Source organism: Cladophialophora psammophila (genome assembly GCF_000585535.1).
Source record: "Cladophialophora psammophila CBS 110553 chromosome Unknown aczJe-supercont1.1, whole genome shotgun sequence".
Lineage (NCBI taxonomy): Eukaryota > Fungi > Ascomycota > Eurotiomycetes > Chaetothyriales > Herpotrichiellaceae > Cladophialophora > Cladophialophora psammophila.
Window position 1 is genome coordinate 2,925,542 of NW_006912922.1, and position 17,177 is coordinate 2,942,718.

The window sequence follows — 17,177 nt, forward strand, 5'->3', positions numbered from 1 at the left end:
GCGCAGGTACCTGGGGGAGAAATGAAGATGGGACACAGTATCCAAGGGTCAAATCATTCCCAGTCCATGGTCTGCAGGCTTCCAGAATAGACGTCAAATTGTTGTCTAGGCTGCACAAGCTTTTGAATGACGAATGGTGACGGCGCTCGCTGCTAAACGCCCACTCTCCGTAGCGTGAGTGACGCCCATCGAACAAGCACCTGTCATCGACATACCTACTTAACTAGGCTTTGTCCCGCTAGACAATAGTCACCAAAATGCCTCCATTGGCACGACCTCGGCGTCACTCCCAGGGTGACTATGCCTAAACCGCCTAAACCGCCTAAACCGCAGGAATGCAGTCACGACCAGGGAATTCGAATGCCAATCCCTCCCATTTTGCTCTTGGTATGACTCCATGCCCCTCTCCAAGAACCAGGACTTCACCACGACTCTTTACACCACGTTCACTGCCCATGCGCTTATTCAGACGACGGTGACGGTGGCGAGATGACCATCAATTGTCTATATGAGTCGTCGGGCCTGTCATTTGGTATGAAATGCTCCAGGTCGCTCAGTTCTCGAGGCCCCGAGCCTTGCGCCTAAACTTCTTCAGCTTTTGTGCGCGGTCCTGCAGATGGACGTCTTCTCAAGCAGGGAGAAATCCGCCTCCATGGCGGCCAGCTTCGACTTTGGATGAGTATGAGACTGTTCTCGCCGTCGCTTGTGTCAGTGATTTGCTAACAGCCATGCCGCAGTTGGGTCGACCGCCCAATTCGCCCCATCAGTCTGCGCCAGCTCTTCTTTTTTGGTCGTACCTTGACTGAAAGTCGTTTGCTCAGCTCTGCCAACTATGTCCGCATGGAACTGCCTACAAGGTTCGTTTCCTGCCAGCAAAGCGTGCAACCGCTCACCTGGTCCCAGACTTGCTCATCGCCTGCGAGATATGCAGCGTTTGCCCTATGTGGTGGTCACCAATCCGCACCTGTCATTCGTCTACGAGCTCTACTACAAGTCCTTTGAGAGTTTTCGCCGTGTCCCCGTCATCAGAACCGTGGAAGAAAATGATGCTTTTTGCAAAGTCATTGGTGACAACTTGAAGGAACATCTGGCGGTGATTCCCAATCTGGTCATGGGGGTGCTCGAGTGCCAAGACTTGGTTTCGGTGGACACAATGGACAATTTCGTGCAGGCCATGCTGCGAGCTCGAATCTCGAGACGAGTCATTGCCGAACAACACCTTGCCCTCACGGAAACATTCAACTCGCCTTGGCACGTGCCCCAACCCAGTTCTGAGAACGAGTTTGTGGGCGAGGTCCTGCTCCGATGCAACGCGAAGGAGGTTATTGAACGTTGTGGCCGGTTCACCCAAGAGATTTGCAGATCGACCGCAGGCGCTGACCCAGTGGTACCAGACATTCGAATCCAGGGTCATACGGGGGCTACATTTCCGTACGTGTTGAGTCATCTTGAATACATTGTCGGCGAGTTGTTGCGGAATTCCACACAGGCGGTCATGGACAAGTACCGGAATCCTCGAGAACCACCACCACCCATTGACGTTCTGATCTGCGAGGCACCACAGAACGTGGTTATCCGCATCTCTGACCAGGGCGGAGGCATACCCCGAGATATCATGCCCTTTTTGTGGTCCTTTAACAAAGGCCCCAGAAGCGCTTCACGGCTACAAAACTTCAGGGACGTGCCAACCCTCGCAGCCACCATGCAGGAAGTGCGATTGCATGCGGGCGACAAGCCCAGCGGGAAAATCAGAGACACTTCCCTGAGCACTTTGGCCACAAGGCCACCTGACCTCAGGCTGGGCATGGGTTTGCCAATGAGTCGTGTATACGCTGAATATTGGGCGGGCAAGCTCGAGTTACATAGTCTCGAGGGTTATGGCGTGGATGCATTCCTGCAAATCTCGAAATTGGGAAACCAGAACGAACAGCTTACATCGCGCGCCAGCATTGACGCGGTCTGAGCAGGTAGGCCATTAGAGAGGGGGGGGATGATGGTCAGTCCAAGTCTTAACTCGATGATCATTTTGCCGAACCCGTAACCAAGCAGAAATGAAGAGGCAGTCCTCGGATATTCCGCGAGGAGATGTTCAGAAGGGTTCTTCGCCTACGTACTACTGAAATCAGTCCACACAGTCACTGTAGGCAATGATTCATACAACGGCACCAAACAAAAGGACTTCGATCAGACTGTGCCAATTATCCTCCCGCTCTGCCAGCAACCGCGTAGAGATGACTCGTACGTTGCGGCTGAGCTCTCGGCTTACCAGAGCAGCTTGCTTCTTCACGGACGTCTCAAAGAAACGGGGTCTTCAATAAGGGAAGAATGTCACCCACATTCTTTCATGTCTGACTTGTAGTGTTACTGTCCGCTATTCCAGGTCATCACCGCATCATGGGAAGCCACAGAGGCCCTCGTGATGATGGTTTTAAGATGCGGATTCTCGGGAGAGATTGATCTCGACATACTCATCGGAAACCACCAGCTTCATGGTGTCGAGGGTTGTAGCTGACGTTGATTTGAATTGAGTGTCTGGGGAGAAGAAAGGGAGAGAAAATTCGAGGCATGATTTTTTTCCACGGGCAGGGAAAAGGACGAGTCGTGCCTGGAAAACACGCCTAGGGCCAAAGCGGCTAGCTGGAGCTGGGGGAAGATGGCGCAAACGGCTCATCGATTGGCGGGCTGCAGGGACGTCGAGGGTCTCTAGTCGCTGGTGTCCGCCCAGACAAATGAAAGCAACTGCGCTGCGAAGTCCAATCCAAACTGCGCTTCAAACCTTCTGATTTTGTATTCTGTGCTCCTTTGTGTCCGCAACATCTTCAAAAACGACTCCCAAAACGACTCCCGTTGATCATTCCTATAGCCCATTTACTCCTTGTGTCCATTACCACAATTGTGTTCACGAACTGTGCGCTCAGCCATTCCTGGCCTCTCTCGCTCGCGCCCGCCACCGTTGACTTTCCCTCCCTCTCCGCCTCCACCAGTCGTCTCGAACAGCCCCAACAATCACTCGTCTCTCCGCCCTTGACGTCTCCTTTAACCAGTGCCTTAGTTGACGTCGACCGGGTGTGATCCCACTGACAGACCTCCCTGCCGCCTTACCTGATCCTCTCATGGAAAACGCAAATTTATGGACCAGACGCTCCAAGTGAGTCCTTCCACAGTTCTACAATGGGGTCGCGAGGAATACCAATGGACTAATCATCCTCACAGCACTGGCAAACTATCGTTGTCTATGAGAGATCAGGAGGGCAAGGATGTCAGTAAGATAGATTCCCCTCGCTCCCACAGCAGCAGACGTTTCGGCGACACTTCGTCCCACGGCAAATCTAATCCCTTCAACGCCCTTTCCCCCTCCGCTACAAAGACCCCTTCAGCGAGCGCATCTTCAGCTTTCGGACTGGGTAGCGGGGCGTTTGCTTCCTTTGGTTCAGCAAAGACTCCAAAGACCCCTGGCGCCGGGTCAGCCTTTGATTTCTCGTCACGTGAGAAAAACGAGAAGAAAGAAAGGGACCCAGATACACCCGGAGAGACCTCAGAAGCAGAACCGTTACAAGAATCTCCAGGGTCACCTAAAACATCCTCGGAGCACCCTCTAAGAAACACGTGGAATCTCTTCTACCGCCCCCCTGCCAATAAGTTCTCCGACTACGAGAAGTCTACGCTAAAGCTAGCATCCATCAGCTCTGTGGAAAATTTCTGGACAATATACTCTCACCTCAAGCGGCCGTCTCTGCTACCTACTGTCTCCGACTACCATATTTTCAAGGACGGCATTCGTCCGGTCTGGGAGGACGAGGCTAACAAGAAGGGCGGCAAGTGGATCGTGAGATTAAAGAAAGGCGTGGCGGACCGCTACTGGGAGGATCTACTACTGGCAATCATCGGTGACCAATTCATGGAGGCAGGAGAGGAGGTTTGTGGTGCAGTTCTCAGTGTCAGAAGCGGCGAGGATGTTCTGAGTGTATGGACCAAGATTGATGGTGGTCGGAACATCAAGATTAGGTATGGAGAGAAGACGGGTTCAAAGACTATGGTGCTAACCGTGAGACAGGGAGACCATTAAACGAATATTGGCATTCCCTCCGGACACTAACATTGTGTGGAAAAGCCACGACGACAGCATTGCGCAACGATCAGCTCTGGATGAAGCCAGACACCAGAAGGTCAGTGGCGCTCCAGGCCATCCCGGAGCAGAGAGACGACGTCCAACCCTACACGAAGACTCTGAAAAGACTAGAGGCAAAGGGATATCATGATACTTGCACGGAGATGGCTTGGGATGAGACGATCCCTCTTGTAGCATTATAGCATCGACTACTGGCTTTTAAATTCCTGGATAGGATAGCTAGATTCTCCCATGGAATTCCAGCTGACTGCGGGTTGGTGCATCCAACACAACATTGTTTTGGGTCATGTCTGTGTCCTTTGTGTGGAGTGTAGCAGTTTGAGCCTTGTAGCCTTGTCTTGTGCGTGTGCGTGTTGGACTGCGGGGAAATGTTCGGATTTGGCGCTTTTTTTATGGGACTGCGCGCTCCGCAGTCACAGCAGGCGCACTTCACCCTCCCTCACATTGATACCGCGCACATACCCTTTGAACAACTACCTGGTGATGTGGTCTCGCGAAGGACGTATGGGTGGCCACGTAACAAATGACTGTCCCCTGGCGCGAGGTCGTGCACAGCACATTACAGAATCTTAGCCGGGACGGCCTCAGTTCAGCACTCAAAGCAGACAAAGGGCAGAGGGACCTAGACGACAATCCAAAAACCGCACCTCCAATCCCTCCACCTTCAAATGCCTCTCCATCGCAGTCACAGAGGGGATCAATGCCTCGAACCTCTCCTAGATCACTCACCAAGGTCGTAGGAGTCTTCCTTGGTATGCACGACAATGCCGCATGCGCCCCGATCCATGTAAGTCACCCAGCTTCATGCTCAACCCTAGAGAGGAGGCTAACAATGCTTCCACACATAGATCGAGAGTGATGACGAAGCTGCGACAGCGGAAAAGAACAGACAGATGGCAAAGACTGGTCTCCCTTCAACCCAGTACACATCCACATTCCCAGGAAAACACAAGCCATGGACTGAGCAGTTCACTTCCAGGTCTAGTGGCCCAACGCTAGGACAGAGTACTCCGTGGTCGGAGCCAAGAGACGAGGCCAGGATTAAGGGAGGATTGGTGTATGTCCCAAGTGCATATCAAGGGAACAGACTGCTGAAAATATCGCGTAGTAGGCGGGACCCCAGCGCTGTACGAGTCGAAGACTCAATGAAGAAGAAGCCTTTCAAAGTACGCGACCCTTCCCTTCAAGCTTGGGGCCTCTGACAATATATCCAGACTCCTACGGGGCCTTACAGACCATATGATACCTTGACCGCAAGATCGGATTTTCTTCAGCAAAGGGCATCTCGGGCTCGAGCCACAGTAAACGCCCCCAGGACGAAGTTGCTTGCTAAGGACGACGTGCATGCCAATGACCACAGTACACCGAATAAGAAGCGCAAGATCGGAGACGAGCGAGGGTCCGGAAGTTCTGCTGCCTCAACCATCCCTCTCCAGGACAGTCAGAATCCGGACGACTCTGAAGATGAACTTGGGCTGGACTCGAAGCCCGCCGATGGCAAGTGGTGTGGAAAGACCCAGCAACCCAGTAACTTGAATGATACGGAACAAAATTGCGTGCCCCCACTAGGAAGTCGAAACAATGCCCACGATGCCCAGGTCAATCAGGTCGACCGCTCATCGCCCGAGGACGAATGCGCTTTCACTAAAGGCACCGCACAGCAGAGGAAAGCCGAGAAAGATAAAATACTGGAAAGCCCTTCAGATTCCCCGAAGCAGGCTTCGGCCCAGCCTCGCACCTCGCCATACTTTACGTTACCACGGACCAGGACCACAGAGAGCAGCGGGAAGAAGCATAATCGGAGAAGGAATTCAACATCAGAGAGTCCGGATGCTCTGCAGAGTGCGGAGACTCTGTCTACCCTGGCCCAACGAGTGCTGATCAATGCAGCCTATCCTAATATGAAAACCAAGGACCTAGGAGACCTGATTTTAGGGAGCAACTCCAACTCCAGTGCTGTGACTAACAAGCTGTCGAGCGCCTATGTGAAAAAACCAGTCAACTCGAAGACGTCCTTTGCTCTCGAAGAACTTGTGTACAGAGATCTTCTCGATACTTCAGGCTACATAATTGAGCTCGACAGGGCGACGAGGGAGGTGGTAATCAATATGAAAGATCCGCTGTTGGGCGACGAACCTCTTTCCATGCCCCGTGGCTTCAACCAAATTCGCAAACTCGAACTTGGAGACAATCAATCTCCTCTAGTAACGCTCCACTTTTCTCGAACCGTCATGGCGTCAGAAAAGATGTATCTCAGATTGGAATCTCACGAAGCGGCTGTCGACTTCGTTAACTTTCTGCAGGATGCACAGAAGAAGCTGAAAGTGAAGACCAAGGAGGAGTAAGTACTTTGCACTTGTAAGACTGAGGTCTGTCTGACTTTGTCTAGTCACTGGATGGAGCTGGCCTTTGAAAAAGCCAAAAGTGGAGTTTCCGAACACAAGGAGGGAGCTTTGATAAAGACTCATCGAACGATGGCAGCGTCTACTGAAAAATCGGAGCCTTCGAATACAACAGGACCAGGCATCAGCAAGAAACGTGTCCGACTTGTCGACGCATTGGATGCACCTGTTGATGTCTCACAACATCCCACCGTGACACCAGCCGCAGGTCGAAGGACGGCTGTGTCCGAAATGGACGCCACGCTACAGGCGGCCCAAAATAGAGCATCTCCTAAGGAATCGACCCATTTAGTTCTACCAGAAGTTAGCCACCCACGAGCCGATAAGGAACAGTCCGGCGATGGACTGAAACAGAACGAATCCTCACCCAAACCAAAGGCATCGCAAACTGGAACTCTAGTCAGACGTTGGACTAAGGACCTCGTCTACCCGCAACCGGGGCGGAGAGCTGCAGTAGTCCCATTCGAAGATCTAAGACGACTCAATGATGATGAATTTCTGAACGATAATCTGATTTCATTTTTCATGAGGTATCTGGAAACCCACATGGAGAAGAGCAAACCCGAACTCTACAAGAGGATCCATTTCTTCAACACCTATTTCTATGAGGCCCTGTCCAAGACGAAGGGTAGGAAGAGCGGCATCAATTATGATGCTGTCAGTCGATGGACCAAAAATATCAACCTCTTCAGCCGCGACTTTATAGTTGTGCCAGTCAACGAGAATTTTCACTGGTATCTCGCCATAATCTGTAACCTACCGTACTTTCTCGGAGACCGGAAAGCAAAGAGCGGATGGTCCGAGGAACTGCAATCGAGCGACCAGCAGAGTGAGGAGGGAGAGCGCCGGGTTGAACTGCCGACCGACGAGACCCAGAGAACGCTGGCCGAACTGTCACTCAGTGATGACGAGGAAAATAGCCAAGACCGAACCACGAAAAGACCTGGCCGACGGAAATTGGTTCGCAGATCACTGCCAAAGTATGAGGTAACCAAACCTGTCATTATCACGTTGGATTCTCTTGGACTCTCACGAGCAGCGACATGTGCACTGCTCAAACAATATGTAGTATTGGAGGCCCGGGACAAGCGAAATATGAACATTGACGTGAGTGAACTAAGGGGAATGACGGCCAAGGAAATCCCTACTCAGAACAACTTCAGTGACTGTGGGCTTTATCTGTGCGTGTACCTGGAACAATTTGTCGCTGACCCGTACAATTTTGTCCGCCGAATCCTTCAGCGGGAAGAGAATGCACAACAATGGCCGCGCCGAATTCACAGCGAGGACCTAAGGTCAAGACTGCTCGAATTGATCTTGGAAATGCATCGGCGGCAAGAAAAGCAACCCTCGGAGATGGAGGAGCCGTCTATTGGAAGCATCTTGATCAATAAACAAGAGGTCTCTCGCTCGCCGCCGCTAACTCAAGGTTCACTCACAAGGCAAAACATTCAAGAAGCGCAGAAGAGGTTCGAAGGCGTGGTACGCAGTCATCCGTCTGGCTCAGGGGATGATTTTGAGAGTGTATCTCCAGATGCTGAAGTGAGATCTATGAAGACAAAGAATACCGTGGCAGAGAGTTCAGAGACTCGAGGTTCTGTGAACGAGGACGGGAATGGCGGGGCCTACGAACAGATGTCACCAGCACCAGCTGTGCCCACGTGGGACACCAGACTTACCCGGAAGTCACGCACCGAACCCTCTCGTCTGCAGGCACAAGTCCGTGCGTCTCCTCCACCACGAGATGTTCGCCCTGCACTAAACAAGAATTCCGTCTCGCATATGACAGTCACGAAACAGGCGGCAGAAATTGACCCCGAAAATGCTGGACCCTACGCGAACAAAAGACGGAAGCTAAATGATGAAGATGACTTTGACGTAAGAAGGTCGAGATCGCCGAGTCGGACAAGTGAGTTGACAGATTACCTTTCCGGGGCTGCTGGGGTCAGAACTTATCTCTATGGGATAGACGAGTACCCTGCACGGGACGAGAACAGAGAGTGGAAGAGTCCTAGTCATGAACCAGAAGTCATCGCTGAGAGGAAAGTTGTGCCCAACACAGAAACATCCCTTTTAGGCAAGCGGAAGAAGCCAGCTGCAAAAGCGACAGCTCCCAATACTGCATCCGAGTACAAGGAATTTGTCGGGTTGGAGTCGAGGAGGGGAACGCCATTATCGCCTGCCTATAGGGAGGCCGGGGCCGGTCGAGCACGGGCGAGAATGGGAAGGTATGATGGCGGCGAGGATGGCGAGATGCTCCTCAAGATGTGAGACGGCATGCATCAAAGAAATATGGACAATATGGGAGACTATGCCAATCACGGCTCCTGGGTTCTAATGCTGTTTGGGAATGCACCTCGCTGCTGCACTGGTGGCAACTAGTTATCAATGCCATGGGCTCAGTCCAAGAGACAATTGAACGATTATGAAGGGATATTTTACAGGTAACGGCATGCCATGACAGCCAATAAGGCTTTTCTAGGCGTTTGATTGTGTGATTCTTCCCATCTTTGTTTCTATTTTCAGTTCGCAACGGCATGGATATGTGAAGCACGGCCCGCTGGCAGACAAGACAGCCTAGCCCAGTACGTGCCGAAGTGTCTGGCTGAAACAACGCATGATAATGCTGATGATGGTGGAGTCCTTCCGTGGCAGAGGACGGAGCCCGGAGCCTTGTCGACGGAGTCCTCCGCTGTGATCTTGCGCGTTAGGAGGCACGCATCCCTCATATTGGCCAGCGAGGTAGTTCCCCCAAAGCCGATCAGCGGGCACGGCAAATGGGATTGGCAACCGATTTGGAAATCCCCCTTCATCACGATGCAAGAGAACTACCGTGGTAGGTACGCAAATGTGGTGCGTTGTCAACATGCCTGACGCTCCGCAAGGCTTCGATAACCCTGATTGAGTTGCTCCTGGTACGAGCCTGGAGCGCCCTAGTATTCCCTGTACTAATGGACCGAATTCTGTCGGTGGAGCAAAAGGCAGTTCTAGCTCTAACACCCTACTTGACCCTATTAACCGCAAATGGATCATGCCCTAAATTGGCGGGTGCTCATGCGGCGCCATCCGTCAGTATCAAGATTTCTACCGGGCGATGATCTTTCACCTTGCGCTTTTTCCTCGTCTCCAAGGAACGCCAATGGTGGGCTATGATGCTGGTTCTTCCGGATGAAGAATGACTCGTTTGCGACAGGACGAAGAACCCCGCTTCATAACAATACAACACGCACGATGAGACATAGTCGTCCTGCCGCTGCCCGCAGCTGCACTATACAGACCCGTGCACAGGCCTATACCACACATACCCTTGTGGCGGAACAAAGTCCACCGCCCCAGCGTCTTTCTGCACCATTCTGAGGGAGAAATGCGCCATATCAGACTTCTTCCTAAGACTGTCAAATTCATCGTCAGTCGGCCGATATCTCAAGGCGGCAGAGAGGAATTTGGTTGTGGATCTGTGCTTCGACACGATGTAGAATCCGAGGCCCACGCGAAGAAAGACACAAAGTGAACCAAAAATCACAACGACCATACCGACCCTAAATGTGTGCGATGAGTGGCCGTATGCCCAGACTCGGAGCCTTCGCGACATAGCTAGACGCGGATGCAGCGCATCGTCTCCTGCAGGAGCGTCGGTAGCATTCAGCGTTGTGAAGTCCACTAACGTCAAGGCATGGAGCAATGACCCTGCGTGTAGGTTAGAGATTGCAACTAATCCGGGGTCTTCACCGAATGTCTGAGGCGGTTGTGTGGAGGCGGCCGTTTGCAGTGCGTTGACCAGATTCGATGCTGCCGCGCTGTTGCCATCCACCGTACCAAATCGGGGCACTGCCCAGGCTGCAAGCACCCAGTCGGGATGAAAGGCAATGGGCTGCTGCTTCTCAACTAGGTCACCAGCTGGCGAAATCAGACTGACCAGACCAAGCGAATTCGTCTCGGGAGAAATGTCGATATTGTACCAAACGGTGGCGAGATAAGTATTGCTATAGCACACGAGCGTGGCATTGGTAACGCCTGGCTGTGATAAGACATACTCGATGTATTGTTGTTGACTTGCCAGGTTGATTGTGGCACCTGGGGATTTTCCAGAAAACAGAAGATCCCAGTCGCAAGGTTGAGTGCCTTCACTCTGGAAGACACATGAGAAAGATTCCTCCCCCAGGAGTATGCTCTCAGTCTCTGCGTAGGCGCCGACTGAGACATTTGCCTTTGGCGTGCTGGCGATGCCTCCGATAAGGAAATGGGAGTTCACTAGGCTGGCATTGTTCCACCCGAGACCAACGCGGATACACTGGTATCCGTTGTAGACTCCATCAATAGACCAGTTGAAATAATAGCAGCGCACAGATTTCGCCTCCGAGACAACGATCTCCGTGGCATTTCCCCTAGCGCAGCGCGATACCATTGTTCCGAGGCTGGGTCCCTGGCGTGACAGCGAGACGTCGAGCACATTCCGGTAGGAGTTGTAGAGAGCTTCGTCGAGATTTCGGTTCCATGCTGCGGCGATAGACCTCGCTTCTTCGAACGTTCTATTGGCAACTTGGGTTGCTTGGAACTCAACATAGTCATTAGACATTTCTCGTATGACCTGGCGGTTCGGTGCCCATACAATCGACTCACTAGCCAAAATTGTATTGTTGAAGGCGAATGACAAGCCACTCTCGCGGAAGATACCGAGATTCACACCATAACCTTGCTGATACTCTTGAAGGCCAAATAATATGGCTGATGATAGGGCATCCAGTGTTGGTAGGTAGTAATCTGTACAAGTGTAATTGCCACTTGCTAGCGATGAAGCATCACAGCCAGGTGCAACCGCAGGATTGCTTGGAGGATCCGACGCCGCTATCTCCCTCAATCTTTCGGCACCGGGAACGGTACTCTCCGACCATCCTAACGTCGGGATCACCAGTACAGCGGTAGCGGGGCCCATGAGGTTGCAGGCGATGCACAAAAGGGCAACCAAGACTGCAAACAAGGCAAGACTTCCTCTCCTCCGACGACTGAAGAGGCCGGACGACGTCCAGAATGTATGGCTGAAAATCGTCGATATGTCTCCAAATTCTACATGCGTCAAAAGGTACGCCATCGGAAGTCCCGTGCCCTGCCGGCCCAGCAGCATTGTCAAGTCATATATCAAGCTTGTGGCCACAATGCTGAACCAGACCTCGAGTGCTTTGGCCACAAGTTGCAACGCGCCCAGGATTTCGTGGTCGCTTTGATCCAGCTTGGCCGCCCTCGACGAGGTATCAGACCGGTCGGTGCCCAAGAGGCCGATGTAGCAGTGGTCTTTGCGCCATTTGAGGCGGCAACCAACGCCGGCACCGACAGTCCAGTTGTTGTAGTTCAGGATGAGGAGGATAGCAATGGGGACGACCCAGGCAAGACAGAAGAGGTCGAACAACCTTCTCAAGAGGTCAGCGGATAGCTTGTACCGGCGATCGGATTCGAAGGTAGCGGCGTTGGTAGCGGCTACCATAGGAGAGTTCGAGAAAAGCGGTCTGTTCATCTGTCCCAGGTCATATTGGTCAGTTATTGCCCTCTTGGACACAGCGACAGATGTCATAACGGATGACTATTAGGTGTTCAGCAAGCACACGTTAAACCATGAGGCCTCTTCAAAGGTTAGACAAAGGAGCATTCTCTAGATACGCAAGTCCGCAGAAAAGTCACAGCCGGGGGATAGGTTTGATAGAGAGCGGGCAACCGCTGGGAGAAGGGGCAAAGGCACTGGGATAACAGGACCGGCAGAGGTAAGACTTTCCATCTCCTGAGCATTGCAAGTTTGTGGTCGACGTATTCGGGACCTCTGTGATAGGGCATACTATGCAGCATGCCTTGCGATGTTGCCTGTCGCTGCAGGTTAGCCTGGCGTCCATTCCCTCTTCAATGGCGTCCAGAACAGGCTTTCATGCTTCTGGATAGGTCTTCCGTGCTAAGCAACGAGTCAAAGGTTATCTTGCCCTGAAGCTTTCTTGGATACGAGTTCCGGCCCCACGAGTAGGATTGGGGGCCGCGAAACACGAGCAAGGCTATCTGGTCTCTGCGTTCGAGTTGAGATAGCCAGTCAACGCCAGAAACATAACCGCTTGCCCCAACAGCTTTTACCAAATCGGCCACTGTGAGACTTCTTCCAACTACATAGCCACATCACAAAATCAAGCAGCATAGTGGCAGCATACAAGCAGTACACTCTCGCAGGCCCCAGCGCGCAAGGCTATAACGTGGTAGTTGTTTAGCTTGGCATAGGTGTGTGGTCTACTATCCTGAACAAATATGCGTCAATCGTAATCATGGTATGAATGACTCAAAGGGCAATGCATAAACCGGCATGACTCTTCGTCCCCACCCGTACGCTGCCGTAGAGTCCGCTCTGCACGAGACATTATTGTTGAACTTGATGCAGGTCGACTTTAGGAATGGAATAGAGATACATAGCAGGGCCCGTGACAAAGAATCGTTCAAGCACCATGACGACTCTGGGATGATAGCAAAACAGTCTTCGGTACACCTTCTATCCTCTCAGGCTAGTGGGCTAACAGCCAGGCCTTCCCCGGTATGATACGAGGTGCCATCCCATCTAGCACATGCATGTGACCAGCGGGGCAATATTAACAGCAATGATTTCCACTGGCGGATCTAGTCTGGGGCATGTTTTTCACACCTCGTTATCAACGCTCTTCGCTTCCTGGATTTTGTCCACCTTCTCCACCGTCGCCTCGATGCGATCCGTCATAAGCTTCTTGACCTCCTTCAAAAAGGCGACGGCGACAATGGCGAGCGCGGTGAAGGGAATTATACTAGACCACGCCAGACGGTATGCGTGCGCGTATGTCCAGTGGCCCGCACTCACTGCTTCGGCGAGGATAGGATCCGTGAGCCCCTCAATCGAGTTCAGCAGGGTTTTATTCCCGCTGCGGATGCCGATGATGAGGTCTGGTACGGAGGAGGACGGCAGACCGGCGTCGATGGCGGCGCCTCCAACGTCCTTGGCATAATGCGACGACAGGTACCCGTTGATGATGGAGTTAAGGACTGCGGCGCCAAATGCGCCACCGATCGCGCGGGAGGTGAACGCTAGACCAGTGGCGGTAGAAAGAAACGCGTGAGGAGCGGTAAATTGCACCGTGGCCACAATGAGCGTGAGCGGCCCGGACTGGCCGATGCCACAGAGAACGTTGAAGACATATTGGACGTTCGCCCAGGAAGGACGGATGTTTGCATAGAGGATGGTGACGATCAAAAACAGGGTGAAGGTCACCACAAGCGGCCACTTGAGGTCTTTGTAGCGTGTGGCATACCACCTGCGCCAGTGTCAAAAGCGAATCAGGTCCGGAGGGGACAGGACGGACATACGTGATTGGGATGGAGGTAACAAGGATCGGCACTTGATAAGACATCTGACGCACCGCAATATCCCACGAGTTATTTTCGAAACCAAGATTAAGGACAAGTTGAGGCGTGATGGCGTTGACAGCGGAATAGTAGACCCATCTGTGGTCCCAGTCAGCTTCCTAGCTCATGCCACAATTTAGCCACAGCATCAAGTGCTCACCCCTCGACAGCGAAGGCAAATATAGCCAGGGAAAAGTTGGGGCCACCCTTGAAAAAGACGTGGGCGATGATGCCGTCGTTGCGGCCCTTCCATTCTACTTCAAGTCAGCGTCGAAGGCTGGAAGAGCGGTAGGAAATTAGACGGCGGGGAACACTTGCCGTAAACACAAAACAGAACCAAAACGACGCAACCAACAGTCAGAGGGGCTACTACTTGGCCGCTGGCCCAAGGGTAACGGCTCCCACCCCAGTTGAGGGACAAGAGCATTAATGTAGTACTGACAATGAAGAGGCCAGAGCCGATAGGGTCGATGGCCCAGAACATCTGACGCAAGGTCATTCGTGGGTAGTCGGAGCGGCGCTGAGGCCAGTAGAAGGCGAGGAACCCCAGAGCGGTTGTCAAGTGGAATGCAACCTGCATCCAGAAGATGTAGCGCCAACCTGAGGCTGAGATGTTGGTGACCGCACCAGCCCCGAGCTTACCGACGCTGTTACACGCTATCAGCTTATTTTGTAGTAGGTGAAGAGAGAAAACAGACGGAAACGGGGGGGGGGGAGGTCTACTCACAGGCTTCCTACAGCGCCTCCCACGAATGCCATGCCGTTCGCAAGAGGGCGGTACTTCATGGGCAGGACCTCGGAGGGAATGGACTGCACAATGGAAATGCAGGCGAGAGTGGTGCCAATTAGAATACCCCCGCCGATAAGCATAGACATGTCCTTCGATAGGGCGCAGACGACGGCTCCGCCGGCGGCGATGATGGGCGGGATGCTCACCATCCACTTGCGGTCTAGAACATCTGAGAGACGGCCGACAATTGGTGACAGGACGCTCTGCATTAACAACGGGCCCTGTAGAAGGACGAGGTTAGATAGAACAGGATCCATTTGAAACACGTAAACACTATGTTGTCGACGAACCTGGATGATCCACGTCGAATTTGGGGCGTCTCCTATGTCACGGACGATGAAGGCGATGACAGATGTGGCCGCCGCGACGACGAAGACTTGGGTCGTAATGCTGGCGAAACGTCAAAATGGCTGATATGCAGACAAGAAAGGAGCCTTGACTAGCGGGGGGAAGAGTGAAAGGAGGAGGGGGACAGTTCCATACGCGAAGCAGGAGATGAAGACAACAACCCAAGTCTTCCAGGAAAGCTTCACTTTAACCGCTTCCGGTGAAGGGATCTGGATTTGCTCGCTGGCAGTCTTCTCGTGATGTTGCGAGGAGTCTATCACCTCTACGGGCTCGACCCGAAACTCTTCGGACTTGCTGTCGGTGGTAGCCATTGTCAACACGAATGGGAGAACCTAGGAGTCCTGAAGCTGGCGAGGAGGCGGTGGACAACCGTGGTTATATATTCCGCCTACGGCATGCATCGGCAGTTGTATAGACGTTCAGCGGTCAACCGCCAAGAGTGCCATATTGGCCTCCTATCCGATGCCGCTTGCTTGGCACATAGACTCTGGCGGAGGAATGTCCCACAATTTTGGGGTAGAGGCCCTGGTTGTATAAAGCTGCGAAGAGTATGCTGGCGAGGGTTGGCTAAAAGGATCCCCGCATTTTCTTGGCCGAATACCCCGCATTTCGGCAGAAGAGGAAACAATGCAATGTTGATGCCAGGTTGGCCAGGGTAGGAGATGGGAGAGATGGGAGAGATGGGAGAGATGGACCGTCAGTCACACGACAGGATCGGTAGCTGTCAGTACGGCCAGAACAAGAGCAGGGGGTGACGCCACAGCACACCGAAAGGACAGAGAAACTTTTGAAACGGTAAGGATTGCATATTCACGAGAATCTAAGCTGAAGAAAAAAGAAAAGAAGAAAAAGAAGTCATTTACCCAGTATCGTGCTGTCTGCATCTGCACCCCGGACTCGGTACTGGGTATTATACCTACAGTAGTACATACTTGGACTGGTAGTTGGATGGGGAAGGCAGGTGCACCGAGCAAGACCGAGGCACGGCTTGGCATAGCGCCCCTGCTTAGCCTTCTCCACCCACTCTTCCCCTCATCTTTTCTCTCTTCTCTTCTCTCAGAGACAGCCACCGAACAGCCCACCAAAAAAATAGATAGCTACTCTAGCTAGTCATTGATTGAGCTCTTGCAGCCAATTCCTTGCCATTGTGGCGCTGCTCTTCCTCCTTTGCTCCTTCGCTATCCAAAGTTGTGGAGGGATGGAAGGGATACGCCATCAACCAGCCCTTATCTTTGATTTCCGATTTGAGGATCGTTGTGTTCTTGTATACTCCTTCTATTGTAACAAGGCAAAGTGGCTGTGCTGGGCTGGGCTGGTAGGGGGGAGTGCTGAACAGTTTTACAGTGCTGGCAGAGTGCCATTCTTTACAGTTTGAGAAGAGTATCATGAATCCCATGGTTTTTTGGTGCCGTCTACCTATTTTCTAAGTGTTTATCGGTCCTGTCCCAGCTCTTCAATGCCGCCGCCGTGCTAGGCGTTCGTTGCCCTAGCCACTGCCTCTCTGGGGGTGGTGTTGGTGGTGGTGTTGGTGGTGGTGTTGGTGGTGGTGTTGCCTTGTCAGCGCCAACTAGAAACGCGTTCTCGTTCCGTTGTTGCACGTGCACGCCGAAACCCCGAAGTGCTCTGTTACACTATGTTGCTAGCCTCATGGCAAAGTGGCAATATAGCTTCGACTCGTGAGAGTGGTGCCTTGAACTCTCTCCCCCCTCTCAAATTTTACCCGAGGGAGCGAGCGCTCCAGATGTACTCCAAAACCGCCAACGATTCAAGGACTCTAGACCTAATAATCTCTCCATCGCCGTGCAGTGAGTCGAATGACCAAGATCATAAATTTCAAAGACTCAGAGCGAGCGCAAGTGAAGTGTCCCCGCGCATACGGTAGAGTCTAGGGTCGCGGTCTCGGATCTCTCTGCAGCATGGGACTTGGCCGGCAGATCGCATGCTGTCGGTTCTCGCTCCTTACGCGGTATCGGATAGAGAGTCCGATGGCTAAGTCCTTCGAAACTTGTAGGGTGTGAGATCTCTTTGACGAGGAAGACTGTGCGCGAAGTTGATCGTTTGGGAAGGGAAGGGCCAGGGGAGAATTCCCGAGAGGCGAAGTCGTTAGTGGGTT

General features: G+C 52.6%; 6 protein-coding genes across 6 annotated transcripts; 4 read left to right on the top strand and 2 right to left on the bottom strand.

The window, feature by feature from the left end:
• Positions 1-539: 539 nt before the first annotated feature.
• A1O5_01020 (serine/threonine protein kinase) lies at positions 540-1,963 on the top strand (the record flags this gene model as incomplete). The annotated part of the gene is made up of 3 exons (XM_007741639.1): positions 540-679; positions 738-857; positions 904-1,963. The coding sequence occupies 3 exons, from the start codon at positions 540-542 to the stop codon at positions 1,961-1,963; spliced, it is 1,320 nt and encodes a 439-aa protein (XP_007739829.1).
• A 1,167-nt stretch (positions 1,964-3,130) lies between these two features.
• Positions 3,131-4,259, top strand: A1O5_01021 (translation initiation factor 4E; the record flags this gene model as incomplete). The annotated part of the gene is made up of 2 exons (XM_007741640.1): positions 3,131-4,005; positions 4,055-4,259. 2 exons carry the CDS (start codon positions 3,131-3,133, stop codon positions 4,257-4,259), a joined length of 1,080 nt encoding a protein of 359 aa, XP_007739830.1.
• Positions 4,260-4,652: 393 nt separating this feature from the next.
• Positions 4,653-6,474, top strand: A1O5_01022 (uncharacterized protein; the record flags this gene model as incomplete). Its single annotated transcript, XM_007741641.1, has 4 exons — positions 4,653-4,916; positions 4,978-5,186; positions 5,238-5,295; positions 5,344-6,474. The coding sequence occupies 4 exons, from the start codon at positions 4,653-4,655 to the stop codon at positions 6,472-6,474; spliced, it is 1,662 nt and encodes a 553-aa protein (XP_007739831.1).
• Positions 6,475-6,603: 129 nt separating this feature from the next.
• A1O5_01023 (uncharacterized protein) lies at positions 6,604-8,802 on the top strand (the record flags this gene model as incomplete). The annotated part of the gene is made up of 1 exon (XM_007741642.1): positions 6,604-8,802. One exon carries the CDS (start codon positions 6,604-6,606, stop codon positions 8,800-8,802), a length of 2,199 nt encoding a protein of 732 aa, XP_007739832.1.
• Positions 8,803-9,799: 997 nt separating this feature from the next.
• On the bottom strand, positions 9,800-12,010 carry A1O5_01024 (uncharacterized protein; the record flags this gene model as incomplete). Its single annotated transcript, XM_007741643.1, has 1 exon — positions 9,800-12,010. The coding sequence occupies one exon, from the start codon at positions 12,008-12,010 to the stop codon at positions 9,800-9,802; it is 2,211 nt and encodes a 736-aa protein (XP_007739833.1).
• Positions 12,011-13,189: 1,179 nt separating this feature from the next.
• A1O5_01025 (uncharacterized protein) lies at positions 13,190-15,375 on the bottom strand (the record flags this gene model as incomplete). Its single annotated transcript, XM_007741644.1, has 7 exons — positions 13,190-13,835; positions 13,888-14,025; positions 14,087-14,183; positions 14,239-14,573; positions 14,654-14,937; positions 15,007-15,106; positions 15,200-15,375. 7 exons carry the CDS (start codon positions 15,373-15,375, stop codon positions 13,190-13,192), a joined length of 1,776 nt encoding a protein of 591 aa, XP_007739834.1.
• Positions 15,376-17,177: the final 1,802 nt, after the last annotated feature.